The sequence below is a fragment of the Thunnus thynnus genome, chromosome 12, assembly GCF_963924715.1.
Source record: "Thunnus thynnus chromosome 12, fThuThy2.1, whole genome shotgun sequence".
Lineage (NCBI taxonomy): Eukaryota > Metazoa > Chordata > Actinopteri > Scombriformes > Scombridae > Thunnus > Thunnus thynnus.
This window is the reverse complement of record NC_089528.1, coordinates 23,748,318-23,761,838: the sequence shown is the minus strand read 5'-3', so window position 1 is coordinate 23,761,838 and position 13,521 is coordinate 23,748,318. Positions and strand designations below refer to the sequence as shown.

General features: G+C 38.8%; 1 protein-coding gene across 3 annotated transcripts in view; it reads left to right on the top strand.

Moving 5' to 3' along the window:
• LOC137194489 (piezo-type mechanosensitive ion channel component 2) overlaps window positions 1-13,521 on the top strand; it is a 96,377-nt gene that overhangs the window by 62,474 nt on the left and 20,382 nt on the right. For 2 of the 3 annotated variants that reach the window (XM_067606435.1, XM_067606433.1), the window contains exons 20-33: window positions 151-273; window positions 578-778; window positions 962-1,166; window positions 1,545-1,646; window positions 1,757-1,922; window positions 4,975-5,218; window positions 5,419-5,536; window positions 6,462-6,618; window positions 7,471-7,560; window positions 9,742-9,860; window positions 10,077-10,145; window positions 11,319-11,422; window positions 12,063-12,161; window positions 13,400-13,520. In XM_067606435.1, coding sequence (XP_067462536.1) covers window positions 151-273; window positions 578-778; window positions 962-1,166; window positions 1,545-1,646; window positions 1,757-1,922; window positions 4,975-5,218; window positions 5,419-5,536; window positions 6,462-6,618; window positions 7,471-7,560; window positions 9,742-9,860; window positions 10,077-10,145; window positions 11,319-11,422; window positions 12,063-12,161; window positions 13,400-13,520 — 1,918 coding nt within the window. The remainder of the gene's footprint in view (window positions 1-150; window positions 274-577; window positions 779-961; window positions 1,167-1,544; window positions 1,647-1,756; window positions 1,923-4,974; window positions 5,219-5,418; window positions 5,537-6,461; window positions 6,619-7,470; window positions 7,561-9,741; window positions 9,861-10,076; window positions 10,146-11,318; window positions 11,423-12,062; window positions 12,162-13,399; window position 13,521) is intronic. The other variant, XM_067606434.1, reaches the window with a different exon arrangement.

Genomic DNA, 13,521 nt, shown 5'->3' with positions numbered 1-13,521 from the left:
CACATTTTATATTATCCAACTGTCTGCACCAAGATTTAGGTGATTTTACTTCATTGTAGATATCTCAGCTGGGAGGACACGGACACGTAAATACCTTAAAGTTTGCGTTCGCTCAGAGCCGACAACACTTACACATATTTCTGTCCACAGCCAGAGAGCTACGGAGAGGACCAGAGGTTGGAGATGCAGGACTCTCTGCTGTATAGGGCACCCGTGGATCCAGCCAACTGGGTGGGCCTGAGGAAGTCTGACGACCTGCTGGGCTACCTCAGAGTGAGCAGTGGGAACATTCATCAGCTGAAAGTTTGCGATACACAATTAGGGGAGAACAAGTAATCAAATAATGAGCATAAAGTCACAAAAAATGTTAAAGCAGATATCAGATATTTCAAAGTTTCGCCAGTGGCTAAAATTAATCAACTCATGTTTGATGTTTTTATTTAATGACTGAAATCAGGTGAATCCTATGAATACTGCGAATGATTGTGTATCTTTGAATCTTTAAAACTCTCAGCATTTAACAAAAGAAATACACATTTTTAGAAAAATATCCTCTTTTTTTTTACCATCTGTGCAGAACAACCTAGTGATGTTGGCTCTGTTAGCATTTGAGGTGACCATCTACCGCCATCAGCAATACTACAGACTGAGGAACAAATTGGCGCCTCCCGCCGCCAGGATTATCTTCCATGACATCACACGGCAGCACCTGGACATCGGCATCATCAGCTTCATCAAATACTTTATCAACTACTTCTTTTACAAGTTTGGACTTGAGGTATTGTGGAGTGGAAATCGCTAAAAATACATGGATGGGAAAATGTGTGTGCAAACTAAATTAGCCCATCACGTCATGTGTATTTCTGTCCAAGATGTTCCAAGAGACAGTTAAATGTTATATCAAGAAACTGATAGGAATCATGCATCTGTCACAGTCTCTTCTCTGGTATTCAATCCACAGACGTGCCTGCTGTTGGTGGTCAATGTAATCGGGCAGCGTATGGACTTCTATGCAATGCTTCATGCCTTTGCTTTGATAGCAGTCATGTATAGACGAAGGAGGAAAGCCATCGCTGAGATCTGGCCAAAGTACTGCTTCTTCCTGGCCTGCATGCTGACCTTCCAGTACTTCATCTGCATCGGGATCCCGCCTGCAGCTTGTAAAGGTTTGTGTGGTCGATTAAGCCAGATTTGCTCACGATAACCAGACAATTACAGGAAACTGTTTAACAGCTGGTGACTTCTATGATTTCAGGCGGAAATTAATGATTATTTTCATTATTAATGAAACTATAAATTATTTTTCACTTAATTCAGTATTAGTCAGAAAAAATGTCAATGTTAATTACAAAAAGGACAAGAGGATATCACATAAAAGCTTGTGTTCCTCTGTCTTTATTGTGTAGTTTTCCTTGTTTAATCTGTTGCCAAGTCAAGGTTATTATTGCCAATTCTGTCCTCTTAAAATGTTCTACAAATAAACTTGACTGTTTAATGATGTTTATATGTATGTCTGATGATAATGGTGCCTGTTTTCATTTCAGACTATCCCTGGAGGTTTCCAAACTCTACAACAGAGTCCAATGTCGTCAAATGGCTCTATATTCCAGATTTCCGCACCAGACCCAATCCATCATTCCTCATCTGTATGTTTCATCTTTGTTCTCGTAATGGGTTCGAGACAGTTTTTCATAAGCTGTAGATATGATAATAAATTATGACGATTGTTTTATTCTCGTCCGCTCTCCTCTCCTAGATGACTTCATGTTGCTGCTGTGCGCCTCTCTCCAGAGGCAGGTCTTTGATGATGAGAACAAGGCGGCAGTCCGCCTCATGGCTGGAGACAATGTGGAGATCTGCAGAGACCTTGACGCAGCCTCCTTCAGTGTCCACAACCCTGTCCCTGACTTCCTCCACTGCAGGTACAGCAACTCACACCGACTTTATGCTACATTTACACTGCAGCAAGAGGTGTCACATGTAAGTTTAGACCACATAGATACAGTATAGGACAAGGAATTAGATCGCAAAGTTATAGATTTTAAATTTGATTTACATGAAACAATTGTCATAATTTTGCTGCCATTTGAGCTAGACTGAGGCAGCATTAATACCAATGCCATTTAACAATAGAGAGGAAGTGAAATAGCCAGCTTAATCGATGCTTAATGATGTAAGAGGCGTACAGTTAAGTCATTATAGTTTGTATTTGTATCATACAGTATATGAGTCATCCTACAATATGAAAAGTCATCCACAAAAATTAAATCAGAGCAGTGATTTGGAAGAAAGTATGAAGACTTGTGTCAGTGTAAGTTTAAAGGATGACGCTGGTGATATTCTACAGTATATTTTTGTTATTGTTAAAAACTCAGAGGGGCTTCAGGGTTAAGATGCCGACCAGGAACTGAACGACCTTTGTTGTGTCTCTCTTATTTCCTGTAAACTCTCCACTATCGCTATCTAATAAAGGCCCCTCCCAAAATATTACCAAAACCAACAGTGCTAGGGTTTTTTTGTAGTTCTACAACAGTGTTCTAGTTCATAGACTTATTGTTATTGTTATTATTTCAGTCTGTGGTTTATGGAATAGTGCACATAGCATAGGGATTGTGTTAGTGTTTTACATAACTTCTGACTACCCTCAGTAGACGAGAGAGCTCTAGTAGATGCTAAGACTATCTTTTAAGTGTTAAGGCTGTTAATAAGGTCAGAAATAATAAAAATAACAATCTTCCAGTTCCACATGTGTTTACCGTTCCACTGTTTCTACTATCTAACATATTTGATTGTTGTCTTACATCATCACAAGTGAAAAAGCATAACTTCGGTGTTTCTGCCCTTATCTTGTCAGGAATACATTTATAAGCGTTAAAAGTGTGTCATGGACTGCAGTCGCCAATTGACCAACTAATTTTGACACCTTTAACTAATCAAAAGAAACCTCTTCGGACTGGTTGGGTGAATTTTGGTTTAGAAAAGCAAACAGGTATCATTTGTCCCCTCTTTCAGCGACAACCACTGAGCTACCATTGACTGAGACTCTTTCTGTACAGCCCAGTTTCTCCAGTTGAGCTGCTCAGAGGCCAACTCAGTAGAAAAGTGTTGTTGTACTTGGCGGCTAACCGTGCAGCTGTAGAAATCTTAAGTGGGGTGGTGCTGAATAAGAACATACCCGCTCAGCAAATCCCTTATCCTGGATAAATAAAGGTAATGATGACAGTAGCTCATGTCAGTAGCTTAGTGAGAGATGTTATTGAATACCTACTGTATACATAATTCCGAATTTTGGCTGTCGTCCGATATGTGAATCTAGAGTTTGATACTGACTTTGCACATAAAAAAGAGTGAACAGAGGGTTTTGAGAGGCAGGGAAATAGAGACTGAGTTAGAAAGAAGACAGCGATAGCATCCTGACCTGTCCACAGTCATTGATTATGTGCTCTTCACATTCCACTGTTTTGATGCGCAAAGTGGACAAGTCTTTTATTAACGCACTCTGTGTCCATCAACAAGCCCTAGTAGAGAAAAAAAAAGAGAGCTGCACAGCCCGTCTGTCCACGCCACGGCAGCAGCTCTGCACTTATTCCATCGTTTCCCTCCAGGATCGAATTACGGATACGGGGTGGGGGGGAGAAATCCATAATCCACAAAAACACTCTGTCCGTCACTCCGCGACTCAGACGCTTTTGCCCTGTACTCTAACTCAATAAATAGCTTTCAAGTATGGAAAAGGTATTTTCTCCCCCCCTGATGAAGAAGGACACTCACTCAGCTATTCCGGCCCATCAACGCATCGTCCAATCCAAACCCACTTCATCAGAGCTCCTTCCTAAACAGTGTTACTGTTGTTGTGGTCCCATGTTTTCCCCAGGTCCATTAAATTAATGCACGCTGCTTCCTATGTTTTCAACCGTACCCATCGTATAAATGGTGTCTCACATGATAACACAGGATCCATACGCTTGCTTTTAGCATGGTAGACACACGCAGGACATACATGCAGCGGTGTACCTGCGCTGAGTGACAGGAGTCAGGTTTCAGCTCTGTTTCCCATCCATTGATCAGACTCTTACCGGTGTCCTGACACTAAGTGAAACACTAAGTGTGATTGATGGCTGGATTAAGCACACAGCGACAGAATGAACTGAAATGTTGTTTTGACTTTTATTATGTGGTAAGCCTGCATACTTATTAGCTGGCACGGGTCCCGTATTTCCTGTCCCTCCAGTTCAAATCAAACATACATTTAAAAAAAAAAAAAAGAAAAACATTATTAAGCAAGATGAGGCTTTCTGGACTAATTGAAATGCTGTAGATTTGAAATTAATTCTGGTGCTGGATACACACACCTTTCTGCCCACAGGAAGTGACTTGAATTAAAAAAACTGGAGAGCAAAATAGGAAACGTCCTCCTAAACAGAGTAACTAGCTGGATAAGTAAACTTGATGTGTTCATGTTTTGTCATGTTGACTGTAAATAAATGCAGCTGAGTGGGAAAATATGTTCATGTTTGCCTCCTAGTTGTAATTAAAAATAAGATAAATGGATACATTTGTGGGGTTTTTTTTGGCAAGAAAACACAGAAGTGTCAACAAAAACTTGACTTGACAAAAATTCAGTGTTACCATTGCTGCCATTTCACTGTAAACAAAATTCAACATTAACACTAAAACAAACAGTGCAGCTACTTAAGAGGAGTGACACAGCCAAAACAGCTCCTTTATATATGGTTAAACTTGTAAACAGACCACTACAAATATCTATTTATTGAGTGTGACTAAAGGGCTTGTAGATGGGATAACCATCTTGGGATAATGTGTGAACACTCGCATGTCGATACATCACTTCCGGGTGCTGAAGTTCATATTTTTCAGACATTTCCTCGACATTTGGAGCTGATAAGACACAAGATCGTATTGTGTGTCACTGGTTTCCATTCACATTCAACCTTCCTCACCACTGTCCTCTAGGTCCTACCTGGACATGCTGAAGGTCATCATGTTCAGCTACCTGTTCTGGTTTGTCCTCACCATCATCTTCATCACGGGAACCACACGAATCAGCATCTTCTGCATGGGTTATTTGGTGGCTTGCTTCTATTTCCTGCTCTTTGGCGGCGAGCTGTTGCTCAAACCGATCAAAAAGATCCTCCACTACTGGGACTTCCTGATCGCCTACAACATCTTTGTAATCACTATGAAGAACATTTTGTCTGTGAGTAATCTGTTTATTGTTTATCAAGATGAGCTTTTTAACTACATAATAGAAAAATCTTACATATTACACATATAAGGAGGGGATTTGCTTGTGTCTGTCTGCATAAAAGTGCAAAACTTAGCATTTATTTTAATAATATAATATATACAATTGAATATTTTATTATCAAGTATACAATAAAGGTTTCTTGTTCCTAGATTCTGGCTTGTGGCTACATCAACTCTCTGATTGAGAACCAGTGCTGGTTAATCCAGTTGTTCAGTCTGGCCTGCACCATCAAGGAATACAACATCAACACCAGCCAGCAACACCTGAGTAAGTCAACTCACCGCTTTACATCTTTATGCAACTTATACTTTTTTAGCGTCTCAGCAGCCAACAAAGCCCAGGCTACATATTTCTCTCATACCTTAAATTCTCACCTAAAGACCTAAAATTCTGTCCAGCACTATAAATTATGTCCTCAGTCCCCGTATCTATCTGTGAGAAATTTTTGAAGTTTTTCACCAAAAAAATTGAAAACATCAGATCACTGCCTAAAAATATTGCAGGGTCACATTCAGGTCACAATTTTTATGCTTTTTACTTCATATTTTAATGTTCTTTTGTACAGCACTTTGGTCAGTTTAAACTGTGCTCTAGAAATAAACTACTTACTTATGATTGGCATTATTTATTCATTTATTTAGGGAAGAAATTGGGCATGAAAGGGGTGGATATCATGTTCAGTATTATGAGAATGAAGCATAAATCCCCCATTTTGTTTACTGCAACTCTAGCCGTTGCATGTCAGCATGATTTGCTGCTCCAGATTGCTCCAGTTGAAATTAGACCCACACCCTTGTTTATTTTACATCTTTCAGGCCAGTTTACTTCAGGTCAGTCTTTATCTTGATCCCACTGGGCAACTGATGTACAGTACAGTGAACAGAAAACACGGCAACAATACTCAGACTCCTTGAGAGTCTGGGCAATTCACACTCACTCACTCACTCACTCACCCTGTTAACTACTGACAATAGTTTCATTTTGACAATAACATTTTTAAATGAGCTGCTCACATTCAAAGAGACAAATTGATGCATCATTTGAACCTCCTGAGGATGCTTATCACATTGAAGATTTCACTCAGCTAATAATTTATTGTGCTGTGAATGAGTGATTAGTTAATTATCATGGCGTGAGTTTGAATAAATCTGATAATTATTGTGTGTCACCGTGTTATACATTGTCTGACTAGATACTGATAAGCGCTGTGAGCTGCCCAGCAACGAGGCGGGGATCATCTGGGACAGTATCTGCTTCGCCTTCCTGCTGCTGCAGAGACGAGTCTTCATGAGCTACTACTTCCTCCACGTGGTGGCAGATATCAGAGCATCACAGATCCTTGCATCCAGGTACAGAGCTGACACTGTAGACCAGGGAGGTCACAGGTTTGATACTGGACTTCTGAGATCTTATCCAGGGTTGCCGCACCCATATTCAGTCCCCTCTGACATATTCTTACTGTATAAACAACCTTTTGTCATGTTGAACACAGGTTTAACAAATAACAGTGTTAATTGATGCACTGAATTGCAATAATTGCTCAAACTGAGACGTCATCAATGTTATTAGTTTCTTTTCCTGCTATAAATCCTCTGTGAAAACAGTCTCTGTTTTTGAACTATAAGGAAACAAACATGCTCAGATGCTAGCAAGGCTATTAAGATTCAGGTCAGCAAAATTTATTCAGAAAGCAAAATAACACATAAAGCACAAGATGGACAGACAGGGAAGACAAGAACAACTGATGATGCTCATCAAGAACACACAAATCCAGAATAGGAAAAAAAGCATATGTTGCTCTTGTGTTCATGGTCAGTATTAGGGGAGAGCTAACTTGCACTTTTTATTTGCAAAACAGAAACTAACGTGAAAAGAAACACGCAGTTAATTTCTTGACAATGTTGTTTCAATAAAATGCAACCTCTTGTCACTAGTTTATCCAATATATTTAAGTTATACTTAGTTACAGTTAGATAAAAATGTAATCAAACTACTCATTGTGGGTGGAGGAGTTGTTTTTTTTTTGGCCTCCAAAAGGCGGTTTGACAGAGATAAACATTGAGTTACTGTAAGGTGTCAGCTACAGAAAGGTATAGTTATGTTTTTTATATTCATTAAGTAGCAATATAAGTTAAAACCTACACACTGAAACTGGATGTTTTGAACGTTTAATAAGTTACTGATGTGTTTCTGCGTTTCAGAGGGGCGGAGCTTTTCCAGGCCACTATAGTGAAGGCTGTGAGGGCCAGACTGGAGGAGGAGAGCAAATCTGTGGAGCAGCTGAAGAGACAGTGAGACTCTCTAACTTTAACATACGTCATGTTTTGTAATGCTGTGGATGTGGTTTTCATGTACAACACTTGAAGTTTTGGATTTGGAATTTGTCCAATACAGATCAAATTTGTACACACATAATTCAAAATAGCAGTTGTCTTGCACTGGTTTAGATTAGCCAGAGGTGATACAGCAAGATTATTTAGAACAACTTCAGGATTAATTTAGAGACAAGAATTGTGTCTGATAACCAGTAAACAACCACAAGAGGCCAAAGAGCATGCTGTCAGTCAAGTAAAATGTATTTTAAGGATTGTTATTGAGACAAACAGTGAATACACATTTTAAAATACACATCAAGAGGAGGAAAAATATTTCATTTATTGCATTTTTTTATAAGCAGCTACAAGATGTTTTAAGTGGTTATGAAACAGTCTCAATTTATTACCGATGCCTCTATATGACCTCCATAAGCAAATGAGACCATCAGTGAGAAAATTGGCTCTTTCTATGTAGTTATTCTAAAAGCCTGTCCCCGGGTCTGATTCACCACAATATCAGATGAAACTATTTACAGCACACAGACCGGAGGATAGTTTGTGAAATAATGGCAGATAATTGTTAGCTAATTTAGTTTGTAAGGTTGAAATGAATTAATGAAATATAAAGAGGAACCCCCATGCCTGCAGCTGTTAGTTGGCACCCTAACATATAATGCAAATGACTGTGTACAGTCCACGGAGGTAAAGGTCACGGTGGACATTATTGTAATACAACTGGCTTATAACGTAACTTTTTATGTTGGCCTCACTACCCAGCTATATCTTGATGTTGGCTTATTGTTATGAAGTCATAACATTACTAGAAAATGTTGATAACTTTAGCTTTCTCAACAAAATTACTATTACCGAGCAGCTAGATCTGTTAGTTGTAGGTTTACATGTAATCTAGGTGTATGAACGGTACTAAAAGAGAGTTTGCTTTGTTTCACCATCGTCATATTACAGTTATTAATCTTACATAGCCACGAATAGATACGTTACCTCATCGCTATGCATCCTGCAAACAGTTGTGTTTAAAAAAGAAAAGTACTATTAAAAACATTTTTCTTTCACTTGCTTTCAAAACTAATGTACACATCAGCCAGATCAAGGTCTTTACGTCATGAGACGGCAGTGCTCATGGGAAATGCAGTCTTCATTTGGGAAACACTTCCGCTTTTGTCCACAGGGGTCGCCAAAATCAGCACGAAATGAAAGTTCCTTGTAGTTGCTTTAAAATACCTTTTTCCATGCGGCTAAATTCTTACTGCAGTTGGTTGGTTTTCGTTTAAAAGACAACACTGGTGCTGTAAACAAGTCTGATGAAAAGACCAAAACCAACAATGTGTCCGTCTGTCTGCGGCACTCAGCCCTAAGCCCATTTGTTCCTACTGAAGGTGAAAATCTTCAAAACGGGTCACAAAACGTTTGGTAAATATTTTAAAAATGGCTCAGTAACTTCCTTTAACAGCTGCGCACTGTAGTTTTTAGCAATCGTTGGTCAAACAAGAGTAAATATTACATTCTCTGGGGACTATTTTCAGCAGAGGATAAATACACAATTGGTGATTTGTCACAACAACAACATAGCTATATGGCACAAATCAGGCTACACAGACCATACTTCTTAGTTGAATCAATTTATTGTTGGTTTTGGTCTTTTCATGGGATTTGTAGACAGCAAGGAAAAAATATAGAATATCTACAGACATTAAGTTGCACTGACACATCATATAGTGCTAGCTTTCAGGATTTTCATTATCTTTTATGAAACTATGGAGTCTCAATAGGCCTAATTTAGTCCAGAAGTAGGTAATCATGACTCAGAAAGCCATTATAAAAACCTGTTCTGGATTTAAAGGAACTCCTGGCTATAGTGATTCTAGGAAGTCAGCTCTCAGTATATCACACCACATAAAGTCAATGTATTCCCACCACTTACAGTTACCTCAGAAGTTCCTCATAATATAATAATATATAATAATACTATATGATAATATCCACTTCTCTGCCCTAATGAGCACTCCGCTGTTACATAACGTACGCTAATTTCCAACGTGAAGCCTGGAGATGTTTATGGTCAGTCTGTTAAGCCGTCATTGATGTTCTCCTGTGTCGATACTCTGTGTCTCTTCACCGTCTCTCTGATCTAATCAGGATGGAGCGCATTAAGGTGAGGCAGCAAAAGTTTAAGAGGGGCAAGGAGAAGATGATAAGCATGGTGCAGGAGTCCGGAGAAGGACAGACCCTCGTCCAGCCCGAGGAAGATGATGATGGTATGATGGGAGGCTGGCGGGGCCTTTCACTGTGCGGTCAAAGTTTTTAAAAAAAAGTGGTGTAGAAGTAATATTTACACATGTTGTATAATGATGTATTTTTTATTAGTATTTGATCTAAAGGAGCAGCCTCATAGAGTGAAAATGTTCCTTAAAGTTAACAGAAGAATTGATTTTCTTATGAAATGTTGCATTGATGTATTTGTGAAATTTTAGGAGCACAACGAAAGAAAGCCAAGACCAAAAAAAAGCAGTGGTGGAGGCCGTGGGTTGACCATGCTTCCAGTAGGTTGACCCCCCAACCCTCTTTTATCTCTATCCTCCACTCTGATCGGCCCTTGTGTCCTTGACCAGAACGCTGAGGATTCCCATACTGGCCCAGGGCTCTGAAGGCAGCAACATACAGTAGTCTTTCACCATCCAGACTTTAGTCCTTTTCTGTCTCTATTTAAAGGCCCCTGTTACCTGTAGCTCTCATGTAACTGTGCACTGTGTGTGGAGAAGCACTTGAGTTTTAGAGATGATCTATAAAACTGTCAGTATTGTTGCAGAGCATGGTTGCCTTAAATAGACACATTGAGATAGTGCAGAAAGAGAAAATGACTAACGGCTGGAGTTTGTACTTGACGTTGTTTAAACTTCATCATCGGTGTCGCCTAAAGAGCCCACAGTTGAGAATCACTCTACTATTTTCATGCAAAGGTATGAAGTCAACTCACCTTTATTCTCAGTACTGGAATAAAGGATGATGGGTTTGTTCATTCTTTGCCTGTAGACATGATCACCCAACAGGCATCACCCAGAAGAAAATAAAACAGCGATTGGACCAAATATACAAAAAATTAAGACCTTTACAGTCTCTTTGTGGTAAATAAATACCATCATTTCTCAGAGTCAATACAGTGATCGCCTGTTTGGTTTGAACCTATGTCTCATATCATACTCCCACATGACCCCATTCAAATAATTTCTCCATTTTATCTCTTTGTCATTTGATGTTTCATCTCCATATCCCAGCATCCTCCCTCACCTCCCACCCACTGTGGTTCTGTTCAAGGACATAAGTCAGCCTTGTCTATCCCATTGCTTCTAACACTTAACTACTGTAGACTCAGAGAGTCACTTGCTCTGCCAAGTAGCTTAAAGGCGACTGTGCTACTGGAATGAAAGTCTTTAATAGACATTCTTCATTGTGCTTTGTGCTCATAGCTATATTAGCCATACTAACATAACATTTTTTTGCATTTTCTGTTTCATCCTCTCATGGTTTTGGTGTTTTTTTAAAACTGTGTTTAGATTCATGCAGTGAATAGAATTTAATAAGAAGTGGGTTTTATTTTTCAAACATTTCCTGCTTCTTCCTTTCAGCAAGGGAACCGTCACTGAGCCTCATTTTATTGCTATGACTTCACCCTCTGTTTGACTGAATGTAACTACACTTTATCCTTTGCCTCTCAGTGGTTAGAAGTGGAGAATATTACTTGTTTGAAACTGACAGTGAGGAAGAAGATGAGGAGGAGGAGAAAAAAGACGAGGAACCGCCAAAGAAGTCGGCATTTCAGGTGATTTCCAGTGGTGGTGCATTTTTTTCCATTAGTTCCAGGGGGGAAAAGAGTCTTTGAATCTGTCTCTACTGCAGTGACTTTATCAGTGGACTGTAGGTTTTTATCATTGAGGACGTGGTATTCAAAAAAGTATGGTATAGTTTTGAAGTGCTGGTAACATATTTCCTTATACTGCACTACATTTCAGAGGAAAATATTCTACCTTTTTACCACACTAGTGTACATTTCCTGTATCTGATGGAGGTAGTTACTCATTATGAGCAGATGAATTCATTTACATGTGTGTATTTTTAAAAACATATAATAATGTGATGAATAATGGAAGAAAATACAGCTGAAACATTAGAATATGAGACATACTTTTGTGTGAACTTGTGCTACTGACCCATAAATTCTATGGTGAATTCTTATTTTCTTTAGTATTTCTAATTTTGGACCTTTAATGGATTGTTTTTGCTGCTTTAACAAAAGACTAACATTCAGGGGAATGAGCTGAATTGCACCAGTGTTGACCTGCGTCATGGTTTATAAAATCCACTGATCCATTGTCTGCTAACACAGATAGCCTTTAATGTTTATTGTGATATGAAGTGATTTTCTACTAATCCACTCCCACTCTGTCTCCTCCTCCTTGTAGCGAGCTATTGGAAAGTTTGTCTCTGCTGTTCTGGCTTTGCCTAAGTCTATCATAAAGCTGCCTAAAACTATACTGCAGTATGTAGTCAAGGCAGGCAAGGTACTCACCACCACGACTAACACAGCTTGTTTTCTGCATGAACATCTGTGAGCTCACATAACAACTAACACGATAACAAAACTGCCTTTCCAGGTCATAATGGTTGTTCTGCTGTGGCACAAATAACTAAATATTAAATACAGTTCAGCAATAGATGTTTGGATCTGTATCACCACACAGTAAATCTGGCAGTGGAAATATACAATAATTTGAAATACCTAATTAAATATGACCTGGAATGGAAATCTGTTGACTTTGCTCTGTCTGCATGTTGTTGTCTGACTAATAAAAAACTGGAAGTGTTTTTCTGAAATGGTTTAGAAATGCGAAAAAGTAAAAATGTGTTTCCTGTCTGTTTTGACCTTTTCATTTGGTGTGTTGCCAAGTTATCATTCTCAATGAAGCAGCAACAGAAACAGTGTTTAGTGTTTGGGCCTTTTCTGTGTTTTGTGTTTAAAACTGCTGGTCGAGCATGTTTCAGTGCATTAACAAGAAAATATGTATTCTTCACAATACCGCCCATTATTTTCAGAGGATGTTTTTAGGTTGTTTTCCTACCTTCCATGTAGCCGTTGGCCAGTTTTACAGTTTACAGTTCACTGTGAAAATCAACTCAGAGCATTTAAAAACTTAAAAAAGCTGGAGATGACAGTTGGAGCATTCAAGGAAGCTATTTACAAGCTGTGTTGTCAGAAAATAAAACCCAGACAAGATACACAAAGCAAACATGGACCTTATGAAAAAATAACCTGAATTTTGTTGCTTCTTACATTAAAATTGTTGTTTTTGTTTGACAAATTGTTGTTGTCTTCAAACCAACATCTGTTAAATCAAGGCATTGGGAGTTTTCATAAGCATTTGAAGGCACTATAAAGCTCAAAATTTAATCCAAAATGAAAAAGTGACAATCAATAAATGAATAAATAACTAAATAAAGGGGAGTACATCTTCACTATGACGGCTTATCTATGTCAAGTTTTAAGCTTCTGTAAGAGGATTTTCATTCTGGACTGGTATGAACTGAAACCATTTGTTACCGCGAAGGTAGGATATAATGGTCTGTAGTAATATTAAGTATACCCAATTTACGTTTAATGGACTAAAACATGCAGAACCACCTTTAATTGGTGCATAACTTTTTAATTTGTCTTGTTGCTCTTATATAATTCCCCTCATTGACTCTTTTTTTTTTTTTACATCCTTTCATTGTTGCTAAACTGCTGCCCTCTGTTCTCCAGTTTCTGTACCATGCCTGGATCACAGACCCCAAAGCTGCCCTGAGGGCACGAGGCAAAGAGAAACGCAAATTTTGGAAGAAATATACAAAGGGGGTTAGACACAGGAAAAGCAAGAAAGAGGG